General features: G+C 41.1%; 1 protein-coding gene across 3 annotated transcripts in view; it reads right to left on the reverse strand.

The window, feature by feature from the left end:
* The window catches only part of ralgapa2 (Ral GTPase activating protein catalytic subunit alpha 2), a 268297-nt gene that overhangs the window by 181391 nt on the left and 65878 nt on the right, over positions 1-21028 (reverse strand). For all 3 annotated transcript variants that reach the window (XM_052145011.1, XM_052145009.1, XM_052145010.1), the window contains exons 2-3: positions 18972-19082; positions 3538-3587 (exon numbers count right to left, since the gene is read on the reverse strand). In XM_052145011.1, the coding sequence (XP_052000971.1) occupies positions 3538-3587; positions 18972-19082 (161 nt within the window). The remainder of the gene's footprint in view (positions 1-3537; positions 3588-18971; positions 19083-21028) is intronic.

Genomic DNA, 21028 nt, shown 5'->3' on the forward strand with positions numbered 1-21028 from the left:
ATCACATCGTTAGCTCAGTGTGTTAGAAAAAACACAAACACAAAGTGTTTGTTCACCATACATTCACACACAGAGGAATGCATCCATAATCCACAGCTGCAGTGGATGTCTCGATGGTGCCAGACACAAAGAGAGAGGCGCAGAGGAAGAGTAGAACAATACCAGCCCCCAACCCCTGCCCAACAGCAGCCCAAGCGATTATCTCTCCTCTGCCGACCAATAAAAAAAGGTCAGACACCCACCACACGGTGGAGTTTGTTGTAATCTCTTCCAGTACGATCATAACAACAAAATACCAGCCTTGACAGGACAGGCTGTGACACAGGACGAGGGAGGAATGAGGACGGTGGTGGTAGAGTCAGGTCTATGTAAGATGGAGGTTGTGATGCTTTTATGCTGCATTAACAGAGTGACGCCGACACAGCATGAATCTACTAATGGTTTCTCTCCCCCTGTCACCGTACGCAGGCGTGCCACAAGAAAGCTGCAGCACACTGATATGGACATAAAACACCTGTCAGAAATGTCTAATTTAAGCACAAAGACATCTAAATTGCTGATGAAAATAAATAATATAGTCATTATTTAGCCAAGTTAAGTTATTTCTTTGCTCTGTCTTACCATCAGACCATTACACCATTTAGTAGGGGGTGTTCACATTGGATGTGTTCCTGCATTCAAAATCAGCTAGAAAGCAGAACCATTATAAACTCTGCTGCATATTCTGGCAGAGACCTGCAATATTTACACCTACATTTAAAACCTTCCACATCCACAAATACATGGAACTATTTGCAAAATATTGGTCTCATTTTACAGAACCCCCCCCCAAAAAAGTATTTGTGTGCAATCAGAAACTTGAATTTGTTGCTCTGTTTTTTGCAGTATATTGTGCTTAATGGATGTTATGCGGTGAGCTGAGAGGGTGCTCTTTTGATTACAGCAATAAGGGATGGGACAATATATCACATTTCGAATTTGCTTTCTGTCCATGTAATGAAATGACCAGTCAAACATCAAAATCTCCATCGCTTTTTCTACACTATTTACAGGGTTTGCACAAGGTCCTTGAAGTGCTTATATTACTTGAATTCAGCTTTTAGAAATGTAAGTGCTGAAATGCCTAGAAAATCGGCTTGTTTTTATGATTGCTTGAAATTATACAGAACATTTCTTTCGTATGTGTGTGTATCAAGATTATATCAAATCGTGAACCTTATCTCATACATCGAAACAAATCATGAGATATATGGTCATATAGTCCTACCCCTTGGAGCAATACGTATGTGAATATACAACCATTCATTTCACTTAAACAGTTAATTTGGGTTTCGTGTTTCGCATTAACAAGTTTTGCATCTCTAGTTACATTAGGTATAATCTGCCTTTGGCATAAACAGAAACTTTATAATGCTTTTGTGTATTTTCTCTTCCAGAAATGATTAATTAATTAAAAAATTCCCTTCCTAATCCTATCCTACTGATGAAGGAAACACAGCCGAAACTCTGTAGACAGTCACTGTAGCACTTCTGTCTTAAATAAGAGAGAAAGAACAAGGAGTTAAAATAAGAGAATGCTGATGTACAAGAGTTTTTCAATCAGGAGGCATGAAGAGGTTTAGGTATCCTTACTTTGCAGACTTTAAACCAGATGTTGTGCTCTTTTCAGAACAGAAGTAGTAAGTGAACATTTTTAAGTGAATAATTCATCTTCCCAAATGACCAACTCTTTTTTTCACTATAAATCTAGACATCAGCAATTATTATTGTGCCAACAGACAGCAATGGCAAGATGTACAGTGGGGGCAAAAAGGTACATTTTCGTCTTTTCTCACCCAAAACTGATTGGATCGCTTCAGAAGACATCGATTAAACCACTGGAGTATTATGGATTGCCTTTTTGCTGCCTTTATGTGGTTTTTTGGAGCTTGAAAGTTTGGTCCTCATTTACTTGCAATGTCTGGGTATATTCACATCATATCTCCATCAAAATATCATCATTTGTGTTCCACAGAAGAAAGTAATACTAGTTTTAGATGTCATAATGTTTAGTAAATAAAGAGATAATTAAAATTTCTGGGTGAACTATTCCTTACTATTCAGGCAAAGATGAAAGTGAAGGGAGAAGCAGGATGGACAAAGAGTAAAAAAAGTAAAATAAAAACGCTTAAAATGTGTGCCTGTGATTTGAAAAAAATAAAATAAAAGGCTATTTGTTAATGCATTTGTACAAGTCTCATGACTCCTCTGTAATGGTTGAGCAGACTGTTAAAAACATTATTTGTTAAACAAAATGATTGCAATAAACACAGTTTGCGCATTTGTTACATATCTTTGCTGTCTTTTTATGATTAACTTTAAAAAAAAAATGTATTTGACTGTTTTGTTGAATGGACCATTTGAGTTAAAAAATGAACTCTAAAATATTTAAAAAATGCATTTTATGATAATAAAAACTATTTTTGATGTGTGGAAGCACTGTTCATGTTTAAACTGAGTGTAGGTGTTTAAAAGATGAGATCCTGCGTTTTGAGATATTCCATCATCTGTAGTGGATGCACATTTTGTGTTGGACATATGACTTAATTTAAAAACAGTGTAGTGCTATTTCAGCGTAATTAGCCTGTGGCTAAACTGAATTGTGGGTGGTTTGTGTTGAATTACTGCACGTAAAATTGGCAATTGTTTAGAGAATTAACTCCTGATAGTTATTCTGATAAAACGCAAACCTATGAAAAGCATTTCTCCAGTGTGACCTTATTAAGTCAACTTCTGTTTATGCAACGCAAACTCTTCTCACACCCAGATGGCATTTTTCCTGAAAGAGACAGAGCACTCACCTCCCTGAGCAAATGAAACCAAAGAGGGCCCTGCCTGCCTATTTGTATTGCAAAATAGCATCTACTTTTCAGTCAGGTGGGAAAAGCAGAGGGAGGACAGCACCTCCAGGAAAAGCAGGATTGAGAGTGGAAAAACCTGCTCTGGTCAGAGATTAAAAAAACAAGTAAACGGGCTGTGCTGATGCAAAACCTCATAAGAACTGCAGGTAAATCAAACAACAACTTTACTGCAATCCTATCGAACAGCGAATAACACTACACTGATCTCTGCTTGCATCATTTCTCTTAAATTGTAATGCATAGACAATAAATTACTGACAACTAAAAGCCTTAACCAGTCAAACAGCGGGGGGGCCACAGCATCTACGTGAACTTCCTTAGTTAATTCAGGATGAACTTCAAGATACTTAATCATTATTTTTATAGTTCAATCAATATACTTTCTATGAAATTATATAAATAAAAATAAAAATTACATGATTTTTAATTATGTTTTTTAATGAAACTGATTAAGGGGGACTTAAAGACATTTAAGATGTTAAAAGATTGATTTTCTGTAAAGCTGCTTTGAAACAATGTGCATTGTGAAAAGCATTATACAAATAAAAATAACAGATCCAAAGATACAAGCAGTGTTTAGCATGTTCAACAAATAAATATCACCCAACACTATAAGAAGGTACTAGAAGAGACTTACTTCAAAAATATAGAGGATGGAGTCCAGCTCCTCCCGTTGAGATTTGTTCCCTGAAATGAAAGTAACAATGAGTTTGAGCATGTGTCAGTTCATTTATTGCAGATTCAGTCTTTATTACAGCACATTCAAGTTTTGGCTGTTTGTTCCTTTTTTGTTGTGGTTAGCTATACATTTTTGGTGCATTTCTGGTGCTGGATTGATTAGGCTATACTTTTGAATTGAGTGTGTTGCTAAAACCTAATAATTTAATTTTATTTTATAATATTATTTATTTTCTAAACCACAGAATAACTAGATTTATATATTATCAATAGAAACTTTGAGCCAATCCCCAAGTCTTTATTCAGATATTCCAGTCCCTACTGAGCATCAACTTCTTCCCATGCATTTTTTCTATATATATATATATATATATATATATATATATATATATATATATATATATATATATATATATATATATATATATCACCCACACAAATACACAGGTGGCCAAACGTTTGGAAAAATGTACAGATTGTAATCTTATGGAAAGAAAAAATGTCTCTAACAAGGACAGAAAGAGATGTGGAAGGCCCAGATGCACAACTAAACAAGAGGATAAGTACATCAAGTCTCTAGTTTGAGAAATAGACACCTCACATGTTCTCAGCTGACAGCTTCATTGAATTCTACCCACTCAACACCAGTTTCATGTACATAGTAAAGAGAAGACTCAGGAGTGCAGCCTTATGGGAAGAATTGCAAAGAAAAAGCCATTTTTGAAACAGAAAAACAAAAAGGAAAGGCTAGAGTGGGCAAAGAAACACAGACATTGGAAAACAGATAATTGGAAGAGAGTCTTATGGATCTTAATCCCGTTCAGCTTTTGTGGGATCAGCTAAGACTGTAAGGTGTGTGAGAAGTGCCCGACAAGACAGCCACATCTATGGCAATTGTGGGGTGAAATGTCACCTGAGTATCTGGGCAAACTGACAGCTAGAATGTCAAGGATCTGCAAAGCTGTCATTGCTGCACATGGAGGATTTTTTGATGAGAACTCTTTGAAGTAGTTTAAGAAATTCATAATTTTTTTTTTTCAAATTGTAATAGTAATTTTTCATGTTATTAATGTCCTGACTATACATTGTGATCAGCTGATTGCCACTTTGGTGAATAAAAGTACCAATTTCTTTCCATAAGAGTAAAATCTGTACATTATTCCAAACATTTGGCTTCCAGTGTATAATATAAAAGACGTTGATATTAGGGCAAAAATCATATGCTTGATCATTTTTCCATTGTTTTCCTGTAAAAATATCTAAAAATCCTAAAAACATTTGATTAATCTTGTTTTAGAAACAACACTGCATAAGATATTTAGGTTCAGAAAATTTATTTTTAAGATGTGGATTTTGTCTAACTGTACTGCCAACCCTGTATATATAAACTCAAACAAAGAAAGAAACGACAAAAGTTTCAACAACTAAGACATAATCTGTACAAATTTCATAGACATGTAACTAACAGAAATGGAGTAATGAGTCCCTGAACAAAGGGGAAGTCAAAATCAAAAGTAACATTCAGTATCTGGTGTGGCCAACAGCTGCATTAAGTACTGCAGTGAATCTCCTCTTCATGGACTGCACCAGATTTGCCAGTTCTTGCTGTGAGATGTTACCCCACTCTTCAACCAAGGCACTTGTAAGTTACCGGACATTTCTGGGGAGAATGGCCCTAGCCCTCACCCTAAATCAGGCAGTTGTTGTTACCATCCTGTACCTGTCCCACAGGTGTGATATTCGGATGTACCGATCCTGAGCAGGTGTTGTTAAACGTGGTCTGTCACTGCAAGGATGATCAGCTCTCCTTCCGGTCTCCCTGTAGTGCTGTCTTAGCCGTATCACAGTACGGAAACTGTAATTTATTGCCCTGGCCAGATCTGCAATCCTCATGCCTCAATGCAGCATGTCTAAGGCATGTTCACGCAGATGAGCAGGTACCCTGGGTATCTTTCTTTTGGTGTTTTTTTTAATTTTTTTTTATTCTTTTTTAAAAGAGTTAGTAGAAATGTCTTTTTAGTGTCCTACGTTTTTATAACTGTTACCTTAATTGATTACCGTCTGTAAGCTTATAGTGTCTTAATGACCGTTCCACAGGTGCATGTTCATTAATTTCTTTATGGCTCATTGAACAAGCATGGAAAACATTGTTTAAACACTCTACAATAAAGATCTGTAAAGATATTTGGATTTTTACAAAATTATCTTTAAAATACAGTGACCTGAAAAAAGGACGTAGAATACATACATACATATATATACACGCACGCACGCACGCACGCACACAGACACACACACACACACACACACACACACACAGTTACTGTTGATCTCATGGGATTTTCACGACAGTCTCTAGAGTGTATAGAGGAAGGTGTGAAAAACATCCATTGAGCAGCAGTTCTGTGGATGAAAACGCCTTGTTGATGAAAGAGGCCAGAGGAGAATGGCCAGACTGGTCCAAGCTGACAGGAAGGTGACAGTAACCCAAAGAAACGTGTGTTTATTTGGGTTACAGTGCTATGCAGAATAGCATTTCTGAACATACATGTCGAACATTGAGGCAGATGGGCTACAGCAGACCCCTCCGTGTACAACCATTGTCAGCTTAGAACAGGAAACTGAGGCTGCAGTGGACACAGGCTCAACAAAACATCACCTGGTCTGACAAATCTGGACTTCTGCTACAACATGCAGATAGTAGACCCACTGCTGCCTCAATTTTCTGTTTTTGGCTGTCAGACGTGGAACCTAATGTGGTCTTCTGCTGTTGTAGCCCATCTGCCTCAAGGTTCAACATGTTGTGCATTCTGATATGCAATTCTGCCCATTACAATTGTACAGAGGGGTTATCTAAGCTCCAGAGCTTCTCCAAACACTTTATTATCCTGTTCGTTTGACATAAAATTATTGTAATTACCAAATAGCAGAAGTGTGAATTTTGTTTGTCACCAATTGAAATAAATTGTGACTGCTACATTAAAGTCAGCTTGTGATGTTTTAGGTTTCTGGTCTAGTAATTTAAATAATCTTTTTTTTTTTTCTAACAACATGTATTCACAGTTTTAGCATTAATAACATTTCAGCAATAATAACATAATAAGTACCGGTAAATGTTTATACCAGTGGATTTCTGTTGAAAATAATGTAGGTCAAAAGGTTATTCACCCAAATCATTTAGAATGTTCTCTTTGGCGCATTCAGTATACACCTTTTTCCTATGTCCCGTGATGCTTAGGGAGAAATATGGGCAGTTGAAGTTAACACAGCTGTTGTTGTGGCGTACGTCCATTCATTCTTTTGTTGTGGTGTTGGGAATTTGAGGAGAGCGTGTATGATTTCGTATGGACATACATTAATCACTACATCAGTGTGTTACTGAACAATAATAAACTGCAAAAAGTTATAGAGACAAAGAAAGCAAGAACAAAACAAAAACAGCATGCTGATTCTCCCAGATTCAGTTGAGATTTAATCAAAGCACAAATGCAACATTTCGAGCAGAATTATCCCTTGATTTTAGTGGAGTATCTGTGTCAGTTCTGCTGAACTTTGCGATCGGATCATCTGAAATGTGTCTTAAAATGACTGTAGCCAGTGCTAGGGATTGCTGTAGAATGACTTCCGGCGGAAGTCACACCCACATTCGTTTCCCCAGTTAGACCCCAGGAAAAAGATGGATGGACTGCCTCAAGACGTTGCAACATGTCACATCCACAGATGTTCCCAGTGCAAAAAGGGTGTGAGCAATAGTAAAAGTAATGCTTTTAGGGTGGTGAATTATTGCTTGCTTTTGAGGAGTGCATGTTTACCACTGCAGTGCAGTACTACATGCCAGCATGGCAAATCTGACTTTTAGCACAAAAATAAATTAATAAAAACCTACAAATTTTCATGCAAATGGATCATTTATTCCTGCTATTACAGTTACTGTGTTGAAAACAGCTCAGATGAATCACAATATTACTATATTGCCATTTAAGAAAATTATCAGGTGAAATATGTTCAACAGAAGAAATGGTGACCTTCACCATATGGTATACAATGCAGGAAAACGTATCGGTTACCTAACGTAACCTCGGTTCTCTCTAGATGAGGGAACGAGTATTGCGTAAGCTAGCTTACGCTACGGAAAGATTCATCTTTTCTGAGATATTGAAGCCAAAAAATTATCCTTAATTTTTGTATCCATCGTCAACGCAGTGCGGCAGCTGCAGACCTTGAGCGGGCTAGCTAGCGAGCTCATAGGTTGCTCTGCGGCAACTGCTGCGGCCTATAGACGAGCTTGGGCGAACTCGCATCCAATGGCGTCCTCGCGCTCACTGCATCAAAGCCCGCCAAAAGGGCGTGACTAGAGTGCATATAAGCGTAGTTCGTAGGCTGGAACCCTGGTTTTCATTGACTGAAGCGAAAAGTCGCCGTGGCGCTGAAGACGTCGGCGGCTACGCTAATACTGCTCCCTCATCTAGAGAGAACCGAGGTTACGTTAGGTAACCGACACGTTCTCTTACGAGAGGTTCTCTCAGTATTACGTAAGCTAGCTTACGCTCACGGGAACCCATTGTCAACGCCGTCGCGCCAAGCATCCACTGTATGAGCCCCAGGGAATTAAGGGGGACCCGGGGAGCCCTTATGAGTGGGGAAATAATATTTGGCCGGCAAGAATGCGGGTCATTGATTGTGTAATACATAAGCACATAGTGGGAAGGGAACGACAGAGCGGCGGTGCCGGTCTGTGTGGAATGTGTCCCATCAGTGCAGCTCACCAGGGGAGCTGTAGCGTATTAAACCGCTAGTAGTTTTGCCTGCAGAGCGGGCACTTCCATATTGTAAAATCTGACAAAGGTGGAGGGGGAAGTCCATCGCGCTGCCACACATATGTCGTGAATGGAAATCCCGCTGGACCATGCCCACGATGAGGCCATGCCTCTAGTGGAGTGAGCCCTAATGCCCAACGGGCATGGCAGGTCTTTTGACGCGTATGCAGCAGCAATAGCGTCCACTATCCATCTAGATAGTGTCTGTTTCGAGGCGGCAAGACCTTTGGTGCGCCCTCCGAACAAAACGAAAAGCTGCTCAGAGCGTCTGAAAGTGGCGGAGCGCGCAGTATACAATCTCAGTGCTCTGACCGGGCAAAGGAGATTGGCGTCGCGTTCGCTATCGGGTGCTGGCAGCGCCGATAGGGAAATGACCTGTGCTCTGAAAGGAGTACCGATCACCTTGGGAACATAGCCGTGTCTAGGCTTTAAAATGACCTTGGAGTCACTTGGTCCAAACTCAAGACACGCAGCGCTGACAGACAGCGCGTGAAGGTCTCCCACACGTTTGACTGATGACAGGGCAGTCAGAAAAACGGTTTTGAGTGAAAGGTATTTCAAATCCACGGATTGAAGTGGTCCGAAAGGGGGGCATTCATAGTTTCTAGAAATATAGAAAGATCCCAGATAGGAACCGATGGGGGGCGCAGGGGGTTCATCCTTCTAGCTCCCCTGAGGAAGCGGATGACCAGCTCGTTTTTACCCCATGACTGGCCGTGCAGGGGTTCAGCGAACGCCGCAACGGCCGCCACATACACTTTGAGCGTGGATGGGGATCTGCCCTTATCCAGCAGCTCTTGTAGAAATACGAGCAGCGACGACACCCCACATGTCCAGGTCTCTGTCGGTGCACCATTTTGAGAACACAGACCATTTTGACGCATAGAGTCTTCTTGTGGAAGGGGCTCTAGCGTGTATAATGGTATTTATTACTCCTTCTGGCAGAGCGACGGGTAGTCGTTGATCACGCACGCATGCAGCGCGTACTCGACCGCTATCATTTCCAGACAATTTATGTGAAGGAGCTTTTCCTGAACTGACCATAGGCCGAAAGTACGGGGTGCTAAGGACAGGCCGAACGGAAGGACGGTGTATTGATAAACCTGGCCGTCGAAGGCGAATCTCAAGAATGGCCTGTGATGGGGATTTATCTGAATCTGAAAGTATGCATCTTTCAGATCGAGAGAAATAAACCAGTCCCCCTGGCGCACATGCGCGAGGAGTTTCCTGATTGTAAGCATTTTGAACGGTCTTTTTGCAAGCACCTTGTTCAAAACCCTGAGATCTAATATGGGTCTGAGGGCGCCATCTTTCTTGGGAACAAGAAAATAACGGCTGTAAAGCACCGACTCACTCAGAGAGGGTGGCACTTTCTCGATGGCCCTTTTGCACAGAAGGCTTGCTATTTCTGAACGAAGCATGCACGCTGCTTCCATGTTCACAGTGGTTTCGAGCCGCGCTCTGAAGCGAGGAGGGCGGCGATCGAACTGTAGCAAATAGCCCTGTTGTATTGTGCTTAACACCCACTTGGATATCCCTGGAATAGCTTCCCACGCTTTGAAGCGTAACGCTAGAGGGTGAATGGCCAATTCGCTCTGATTGCCGCACACAGAGCGCTGAAGAAAATGTGTGAGCTCGTTTAGTGTGTTTATGCATGACTGCTCGCAGACAGCATGAACAGGCTGTTTTGTGAGTGACTTCCCGATTGGAATGAATGGGGAAAGAGTCACATCTGTTACGTGATGCGCAAGCATAGTCATGGGCACGGGCCTTACACACAGAGGAATGTTTGCTGGCCGTGTAACAGAGCGGGCAGAGAATGGGCGCGCGCACGTATTTGTGGGCGCCTTCATTGACTCTGACGCTCGAGCGGTTCGTAACCGCTTTATGAGAGCGTGCTCTGATAGGGGCACGGGATGTGTTATGCTTGTGTGTAGGGGTGAACACTGGGTTGTGGGCACATTTTCTACACATAAGACATGTTTGCTCTTTACAAGATTTATTTGGGTCGCCGTGAAAACGGCGTTTGAGTGCAGGCAAGCGGGCAGTGTCACCGGCTTGTTGGCTGCTAAATTCACCACTGCAGTAGCCTGAGAGAAGGGGACTGATGGGGGGCGAAGCTTTGACGGTGGTCCGGGCCGCGGCGGGACTGAGCCGTCGTTTGTTCAACACAGTTAGGAAGACTTCGGCTGCTCGGGTTTCAGCGTTACCTTAGATCGAGGCCCGCGGGGGGGGCGGCGGTCTGCGGCGGCTGTCTGAGCGCGATCGAGGGCGGCCGCCCTGTCGACACTGATAAGTCTGAGTTTGTTGAACTGGGCGCTGTGAAGAGGCTCGTGCAGGAGGCTGATCACGTGAGCGGCCTGCAGAGGAGCTAGTGCGACGCGGCAGGAAGAGGTTCATGGCTTGGGTGGCTTTCTGGACTTCTGAGAAGCGGTCAACAATGCCACTCACCGCGGAGCCGAAGAGACCGGTCGGAGAGAGCGGTGCGTTGAGGAACGTGGAGCGCTCTGCTTCTCCCATGTCGGCTAGTGTTAGCCACAAGTGTCTCTCGGTCACAGTCAGCGAGGCCATGCACTTCCCTAGAGCTTGGGCTGCAGCTTTGGTAGCCTGAGGGCGAGGTCTGTCGCGCTCGTAGATCAGTAACAGCCTCTGGGTGCCTGCCTTTCTCATCCCACTCCCGAAGAAGGTCTGCTTGTAGGATCTGTAAAACGGCCATTGAGTGCAGAGCAGATGCGGCTTGGCCGGCGGCGGAATAAGCGCGGCCAACATAGGCGGAAGTCGCTCTGCAGGCCTTAGACGGGAGCACAGGCTTGGAACGCCATCTCGCGGAGGGCGGACAAAGGTGTGCTGCAACCAAGTCCTCGACCGGGGGGATGGAGGAGTAGCCTCTCTCAGTGGCGCCATCCACCAACGCGAGAGAGGTGGAGACGTGGGAACGGGACCTGGCTGAAAAAGGAGCGTTCCACGATTTTGCAAGCTCCGTGTGTAATTCCGGCAGGAAGGGAGCGGCCCGGGCCGCGGGTGTAGAGCGGCGATGGCTTTGAAGAAAGCAGCCGTCGAGGCTGTTGGGTGCCTGCTCAGGGGGCGGTGACCACTCGAGCCCGAGGCGGTCGACGGCCTGTGTGAGGAGGCGCGTTAACTCCCCTTCGACTCCAGCGCGGGTCCTGCTGGATTCCTGGGCCGAGGAGGAGGCTTGGGAGCCTGACCACTCCTCGCTGTCCGAAGCCATGATGGAACAGCGGCCCTTATCCTCCGCCTCGTCATCCGAGATGGCAGCAGTCGCGGCCGCTCGGTGGCAACTGCGCGTCCCGGGGCGGGGAGGGTGAAGCGATGCTCGAGGGAGAGGCTCCGGCGAGGCAGTCGCTTCAACCACAGTTTCCGGCAGCCTTTGTGAGCGGCGCTTCTTCCTGCGCGGCTGAAGGTAAGGCGGTGCGGCGGTTTCTGCTTTGAGCGCTTCGAGTCGAGCCCGCAGGGTCGACATCGGTAGCTCCTCTCAGAAATCGCATCCGCCCTCAGTGAGGGCGAGCTCTGCGTGCCCCAGTCCCAGGCAGAGAGCGCAGATGATGTGGCGGTCTCCTGTGCTGAGAAGGGCTCGACATGAGGCGCAAGTGGAGCGAGGCATCTTGAAAAAGACGCTCGTACTCTTTTGTGAATAGTTCGTGAGAACTAGCTTGCTGAATAAAAGGATACGTCGTCGGATGGCGTAGCTTGCAGGATGGCTGAAGGTGGCTGAGACGGCCGGCTTTTTCTAGCGCTGTCCACGCTTGCTTGATGCCCCTCGAACGGCGACGCGGCTTCCAGGTCAGCGAAGCGAAGAGCTTCGCTGAAGAGATGAAAATCAGGGTTCCAGCCTACGAACTACGCTTATATGCACTCAAGTCACGCCCATTTTGGCGGGCTTTGATGCAGTGAGCTCGCGGACGCCTCTCATTGGATGCGAGTTCGCCCAACCTCATCTATAGGCTGCAGCAGTTGCCGCAGAGCAACCTATGAGCTCGCTAGCTAGCCCGCTCAAGGTCTGCAGCTGCCGCACTGCGTTGACAATGGATACAAAAATTAAGGATAATTTTTTGGCTTCAATATCTCAGAAAAGATGAATCTTTCCGTAGCGTAAGCTAGCTTACGCAATACGAGAGAACCTCTCGTAAGAGAACCACTTTTTTTAAATGGAGAATTCGGAAATCAAACAGAAACATAGAGCAGACTACAGCCAGCCACAGTCACACCGCGTCCTAACCTGACAGCAAATGACACGCTATAAAAAGGTATAGTTTTTGTCCTAACCAGCCGTGACGAGCGACGGTACATTCTAACAATCACTTGTTTTCTATTTTCGGCAACGTGCGGTAACGCCATCCACTGTGAACTGTTCTGTTAAGTTCTGTTCTGTGTGCAGCTATGTTGTGTTCTGTTATCGCAGACCTGTTTTAGACAAACAAATGAGCTTTTACTTGAACGCCCCAATGTCGTGAGGGCGCTGCGTGAACTGTTGCTTGCGTGAACTGTTGCTCGCGTGCCCTATCATGAACACGCTCAGGAGATTAACAGTCAAAGAACATTTTCACAAAATAATAAATACGAGTTCGGCTTGTTTCTTACCAAACCTTATTGTATGCTTTCATTACAATCATGAGTCTCTTGGAATAATTATTAGACTTCTGAATAATAATTTTGCATTCTTTTTAAGCTTGAAGAGGTGGTCACCATAAACATCCATTTTATGATATCAATGAGCACACATTTTTTTCACAATTCCCCCCCTCTGTGTTAAGAAAAAGAAAGTCGTATAGGTTTATAAAAACACAGGGATGAATAAATAATGACTGAATTGTCATTTTTGGGTGAAGTATCCCTTTAACATAATCACCAGCCAGGTGGAGGGAGACAGAGTACGCATTAGCGTCTGCCAGCAGGAGAATCCCATTACCGTTGAGACTCTTTGCTGAGATAATCACGTCACAAACTCCTAAACAACATCCAGCTTGTTTTATCTTTTTTTCTGGCAGTTGGTGGGATGGGTACACGTGATCAAGGCAGTGACCAATGAGCTTCAGGCCAAAGTCCATTTCAGAGATAAAGGCGAAAAAGTGTTCTCCAGAAGTATTTTAAAGAATGGAAGCAAAATATTTTTCTAACAGAAAAAGAATGGCTCCAATGGAAAGCGTGTGGATGATGCATTTGGATGAGAGGGTCATTGCTCTTTGGAGCCAACATGCCTGTTTGTATGAAAATGATATTATATATTATAATTATCTTATACAGTACACTTATACAGTGCCCTGCAAAAAATTTCACTGGCCCAAAACAAAAATGAAAAATAGTTTATACATCATGGCTTAAACATATTGTTTATTTTATTGTTTATTGTTGTAATTTTATTTTTTATATATACACTGCCAAAGTTTTGAAACACTTACTCATTCTGTATTATAATTTTTTTTCTTCACATATTAGAATAATAGTAAAGTCATCAAAACTATGGAATAATATATGGAACTATGTGAATTATGTTGTGAATAAAAATCCAAAATAAATCAAAAATGTGTTATATTTTAGCTGTTTATATTTTGTTATATCTTCAAAGTAGTCACCTTTTGCCTAGATTTTGCAGACATGTACTCTTGACATTTTCTCAACCAACTTCTTGAGGTATCACTCTGGGATACTTTTTAAACAGTATTGAAGTTACCATCTATGGTATGTTGGGCACTTATTGGCTGCTTTTCTTTATTATTTGGTCCAAGTCATTACATTTTTGTTTTATAATGAAATAAATTAATATGTTGGCACAATTATATTTTTGTCTACAAAATTAATTTCAAACATTTACGCATACGTCTTCAGAGCAAAGTATTTTTAAGATCATGAGAAACATTTAAGTCAAGTGTTTCAAAACTTTTGACCGGTAGAGTGTGTGTGTGTGTGTATATATAAGATTTGTGTATATAAGAACCATTTCTGTAAATCACATTTAGGTGGCAGCAAATCAACATCTTTCATGTGTTTTGAGTCATTAAACCATTGATAAAGCACAGAGACTTTTATCAGTGTTTAAATATTGTAAGTGTTTTCCCTGCAAATGACAACAAAGCATATAATTTTGTAAACTGCTGTGCATGACCATCAAGGAATATACAAAAAAATAGACAACATAGCCTGAAAGTAATTACAGGTTTTAATTAAATCCTGATGTCATTGTAATGTCATTAGTCACTTTTACTCTTAATAAATCCAGCTCCTTTCTCTCCTTGTTAAACGGGATTACCGAACTAAACGAGCGGAATGCCTCATCTGTCAATCGGTCATAATAAGATTCTGATCTAGGGATGGGCGGATCGATACTAAAGTATCTATACTTCCGATACTGACGTTGTATCAAAAATATCAATCCTCATACAAAAAATGTACATTATTATTTGTTTACCATGAACAATAATCATAAGCTTCAAAGTTAAATAAAATGGATTAGGCTATATTAGCAAATACTTGTGCAGGATGGGAACAATTTCTTTTTCCGCTCATTTTAAAATTCATAAATGCTGAAAGACACAAGCAGACAATCGCTTGCGCTGTCACAAGAATCGTTCAAACAAGAGGGATCAGTGCCTTGTGAAAATCAGAGAAACAGCTTCTGGTTATGTAGTCTAGGGCATATGCATGCATATATCATATGCCCACCTATCTGTTTTAGGATTTTTCGTATGCCCACCTGAAATAAGTGATGATACGTCAGAACAACAAGTAGGCTTTTGACCCAGAACTTTTCAATCTAATAAAGTGATGGCAGAGCACCGTTGAGTGAATTGTGTTTTATAATAATATATATATTTTTTTTACAGAGATTATCTCTAAATGCGCACAGAGATGCACTGGGGAATCACTGGCAAGACAGACAGTTGGACTAAGCCACCAATCGAAACGTTCTTTTCAGATGGGATTGGATATTTGCCAACCAATCATATTTTCCGTTTTAGTTAAGGGCAGAACATTTCCAGCATCTGACACACAAGCAACTATAATAACTATAACAGAGAAACTATAATTTGCACTGCATAATTATTTAGCTGCTAAACGTAAATATACAGTGGGTATGGAAAGTATTCAGACCCCCTTACATTTTTCACTCTTTGTTATATTGCAGCCATTTGCTAAAATCATTTAAGTTCATTTTTTTTCCTCATTATTGTACACACAGCACCCCATATTGACAGAAAAACACAGAATTGTTGAAATTTGTGCACATTTATTAAAAAGGAAAAACTGAAATATCACATGGTCCTAAGTATTCAGACCCTTTGCTGTGACACTCATATATTTAACTCAGGTGCTGTCCATTTCTTCTGATCATCCTTGAGATGGTTCTACACCTTCAATTGAGTCCAGCTGTGTTTGATTATACTGATTGGACTTGATTAGGAAAACCACACACCTGTCTATATAAGACTTTACAGCTCACAGTGCATGTCAGAGCAAATGGGAATCATGAGGTCAAAGGAACTGCCTGAAGAGCTCAGAGACAGAATTGTGGCAAGGCACAGATCTGGCCAAGGTTACAAAAAAATTTCTGCTGCCCTTAAGGTTCATAAGAGCACAGTGGCCTCCATAATCCTTAAATGGAAGACGTTTGGGACGACCAGAACCCTTCCTGGAGCTGGCCGTCCGGCCAAACTGAGCTATCGGGGGAGAAGAGCCTTGGTGAGAGATGTAAAGAAGAACCCAAAGATCACTGTGGCTGAGCTCCAGAGATGCAGTCGGGAGATGGGAGAAAGTTGTAGTAAGTCAACCATCACTGCAGCCATTCACCAGTCGGGGCTTTATGGCAGAGTGGCCCAACGGAAGCCTCTCCTCAGTGCAAGACACATGAAAGCCCGCATGGAGTTTCAAGATGGTGATAAATAAGATTCTCTGGTCTGATGAGTCCAAGATAGAACTTTTTGGCCTTAATTCTAAGCGGTATGTGTGGAGAAAACCAGGCACTGCTCATCACCTGTCCAATACAGTCTCAACAGTGAAGCATGGTGGTGGCAGCATCATGCTGTGGGGGTGTTTTTCAGCTGCAGGGACAGGACGACTGGTTGCAATCGAGGGAAAGATGAATGCGGCCAAGTACAGGGATATCCTGGACGAAAACCTTCTCCAGAGTTCTCTGGACCTCAGACTGGGCCGAAGGTTCACCTTCCAACAAGACAATGATCCTAAGCACACCGCTAAAATAACAAAGGAGTGGCTTCACAACAACTCCGTGACTGTTCTTGAATGGCCCAGCCAGAGCCCTGACTTAAACCCAATTGAGCATCTCTGGACAGACCTGAAAATGGCTGTCCACCAACGTTTACCATCCAACCTGACAGAACTGGAGAGGATCTGCAAGGAGGAATGGCAGAGGATACCCAAATCCAGATGTGAAAAACTTGTTGCATCTTTCCCAAAAAGACTCATGGCTGTATTAGATCAAAAGGGTGCTTCTACTAAATACTGAACAAAGGGTCTGAATACTTAGGACCATGTGATATTTCAGTTTTTCTTGTTTAATAAATGTGCAAAAATGTCAACAATTCTGTGTTTTTCTGTCAATATGGGGTGCTGTGTGTACAATAATGAGGAAAAAAAATGAACTTAAATGATTTTAGCAAATGGCTGCAATATAACAAAGAGTGAAAAATGTAAGGGGGTCTGAATACTTTCCGTACCCACTGTATGTATGTAAATTTTAAATTTTACTTACGCAATTAAACTTTGTGAAAATACTGCTTGTTATTGCACCCCTGACCTTTTCTTCTTTTTTTGCCTTTTACTGCTGTCTGTGAGGCCTTTTTCTTGTGATACCAAATAAGTTAAATTAATATTTCTAAGTAGGAAAACAATTTCACTCTATACGGAAAAGCACATAATAGTACACAAAAAAAATTATTCATTTTTTTTTATATACAGTAATACAAGATAACGTGTTAACGTGAACATAACTAAACTCATATTAGCTACAATGCTTAACAGTTTATTGTGTATTATGAATTAGCTTATTAGTTATAATAATAATAATAATGTATTAACAATTTTCATAGTAGCCTAATAAAAGGAGCATTAAATGACACTTATTATTTTAAATACATAATTAACATGAAGATACTATATCATTGTTCTTAGCAGTGTACTATACACCATGCCAGCAAGAAACGTAAATTCTTCCACATTTTACATGAACTGTATATAAATGTAAATTAATCTTTGAAAGCTAAATATAAATCACACTCTCTAGTGCCCGAGTGCTCGGTTAGAAGACTTTGTTCACTCCATGTTCTTTTTGTGCTCTCTCGCTCGTTGTCTGCTAACACTACTATTATAAATGTAGCACTGGCCTGATCGGGCAAGTGACAGTTCTTGCAACTGGCCCGAACCTCTCTCACACTGGCCCCAGGCCATAGGGCAGTCCTTATTGTCGAGCCCATCTGCCGTTCAAAAGTTTGGGGTCACTTGCCTGAAACGTTTCTCATGATCTTAAAAAGCTTTTGATCTGAAGACGTATGCTTAAATGTTTGAAATGAGTTTTGTAGACAAAAATACAATTGAGACAACATATTAATTTATTTAATTACAAAAATAAAAATGTAGTATATTTTTTTTTTAAAGAAAATCTGCCACTAAGTGCCCAACATAGATGGGAACTCCTTCAATACTGTTTAAAAAGCATTCAAGGGTGATAACTCAAGTAGTTAAATAAAACACAGTTTTAATATATTTTAGATAAATTAATTTATTTACTGTGTGTTAATTTTTTTTTTTTAGTCACAACAGAATTCCAATAGTTCCATTTCTGTTTTTCCATAGTTCTGATGACTTCACTATTATTCTAAAATGTGAAAACAAATGTAATAAAGAATGCGTAAGTGACCCAAAGCTTTTGTGTGTAATGTGTGTCCATCAAAGATGAGGTGCACTCTACTTTCATTGAATAATGTGTCTTAATTTCCTTTCTGTTCTTTACAGTCAGATTAAAAAAGTAAAAAGAATATACATTTTAATCTAACTAAAGAATGAGCAAAAGAAACCGAGAGATTCGGGTGAATGCTCGCTGAATCGGAACACTGTGAGGCGCTTGTTGAACTTATTGTTCAGTGTTAGTTCACGATACCTGATGCATTAACTCATGTTAAAGAATGGAACACTACTGTAAAGTGTTTCCTTAAACTTATTCTGAAATAACAGGTTATAACGTTAGTGGTTGAACTAGTCAGTTTGGAATCCATCTGTTGTTATATGGCATGCGACCGTACATCTCTGTGTATTCAGTCTTTCTTCATTGACCTTTGTAATACTAAATAGATCAAAACCACACTATGAAACAGCAGAGAAGTTAATCTCCAAAAGAAGCAATCTAATACTTTAACACATCACCTCTAAAATAAAGTAATTTTTGCTGAGGACAGAGACATTCGGGAATTTTCTGTTCAGGTTTAAACATATGTCCTCTGATCTGATCATGTGACCAACAAAAAACACAAAACAGCCAGAGCTACAAACATACTTACATGCTGCTGCAGCAGGCAGACAATAAAAAGAGTATATACATGCAGCTTACCTTTTTGCTTTAAGTTACTTTCCAGTGTAATGAAATTTTCATAGAAGATAAAATAAATCTGTGAGCAGTTGGTATCAAAGAATATCTTCAATTCATTCTTGTCATTAATATCTGTGGAAAAATCAAAAGGAAATAAAGAATTAGACACAAATACACAAGACGCAATAAAAGAAAGTCTACAGCTGCAAATTAAAACATAATAATAGATGACATGCTATTGTCATGATGTTAAAGGGCATAATTAAACATTGGCCAAAGCACTGAAAACATATAGTTTACATTTACGGCGGTTTCACACTGCACGCGTTAGCAGCGCGTAAGCAGCGCAGGAGCAGTGCGTACGGTGAGCGGAAGCAGGACACGCGCGTTTTGCTTTCATACTGGCAGCGTTTGACGCGCGCGGCGTGTTTACAGACAAAGTAGGCTACTCTATAATGGGTAAGTTGGCATTGCTTTATTTTGTTTTCAAATACATTTATATTATATTATTATAATAATATTAATATAATATTATATAACTTTTGGTTCATCTTTGTTTTTGTTGACCGTGTAGTGCGAGTTGTTGATAGAAGGAAGGCCATTGCGCTGTATTTGCTATTACGAAGACTACGGAAAAGACGCAGACTTTGGGTTCACTCCATGAACCGACGAAGGAGAGACTATGGTGCATATTACCATCTTGTCGCCGAACTCCGTCTTGACCGTGACCGACACCTAAACTACTTCAGGATGAATGCAGAGCAAGTGGATCACATACTTTCCCTGATTGGAGGCCAACTAACAAGGCAAACAACAAACTACAGGCAGTCCATTGAACCCAAGCAGCGACTTGCAGTTACATCTGCTTCTCTTATTTATGTGTGCTTACTGTGTGCAAAATGTAAATAAATGCTTACATTTGTTGTTTCTTGGAGAAAGATATTTTATTTAGATTGTTGAAATGTCTGATACACATCTAATTTACAAACATTACCCATCATGAACATCTTAAAGATTATTCATAAATGTGTGTAATAACAAACAGCACAGTTTCTCGAAAATTCAACAAAATCATGCATACTGAATGTGTGCTATAATAACATGTCTATTCTATTTCCCTTTCTATATTGAGTTAAGTTGTTTGGGCCAGGGAAAGGTTGTCAAAAACACTTTTAAATTACTTACCATCGGCACCAAGAGCTACTGCAACTTCATCCCATACCTTTTCCTTTGCCTGTGAGTCTTTATAAAGCATATTTCGTGGATCATAAATAACTAAACGTTTCTCAACCTCCACAATGAGACGAGTGTCGTCCATTATTATATTTTCAGGTGCACTCGACCATGCCGGCTATGACACCACGTGCTTTTGTTTATGATTGTCAGCATGACATCCTTATGACAACATATATATTAGTTATGTGTATATACATTTATACATTAAATTAATCTGACTTAAACTAAACTGGCAGAATAAATTATTTAAACTTGTTTTTGTAGTTTGGGCAACAAGTTAGTTTTTGGACATTTGTTATCTTTTTAAATTGATGAAGGTCATTTGACTGTTTAAAACACAATAGATATCATCAATGCGCTTTTGGTAACTGCTGTGTATTTTTGCCATGATCAATGCATTGTCACTTTAATTCAGCGTAAGCCGCGCGGCAAAAATAGACAGGACGCCGAAACGATCACGGCACTGCTGCTCCTGCTACGCGCTGCCGCGCCGCCTCTGCGTGCGGTGTAAATGCTCTAATCTGTTAACATGGGCGCCGAAAAAAATGCGCGCTGCTTACGTGCTGCTAACGCGTGCAGTGTGAAACCGGCGTCAGTCTTACTCACTTACCCCTATTTTAAAAGTGCTACGTCTTAAGCACAGATCTATATCATTTGTCAAACACCCTGCCTATGGACGTGTTAATCAGTAATCAGTTAATCTGTACATTATTCCAAACTTTTGGCTGCCAAAATTTACAGATTTTGCTGTTTTGGAAGGAAATTGGTACTTTAATTCACCAAAGTGGCATTCAACTGATCACAAAGTGTAGTCAGGACATTACTGATGTAAAAAAAAAAAA

This window comes from Xyrauchen texanus, chromosome 16 (assembly GCF_025860055.1).
Source record: "Xyrauchen texanus isolate HMW12.3.18 chromosome 16, RBS_HiC_50CHRs, whole genome shotgun sequence".
In the NCBI taxonomy this organism is placed as follows: Eukaryota; Metazoa; Chordata; class Actinopteri; order Cypriniformes; family Catostomidae; genus Xyrauchen; species Xyrauchen texanus.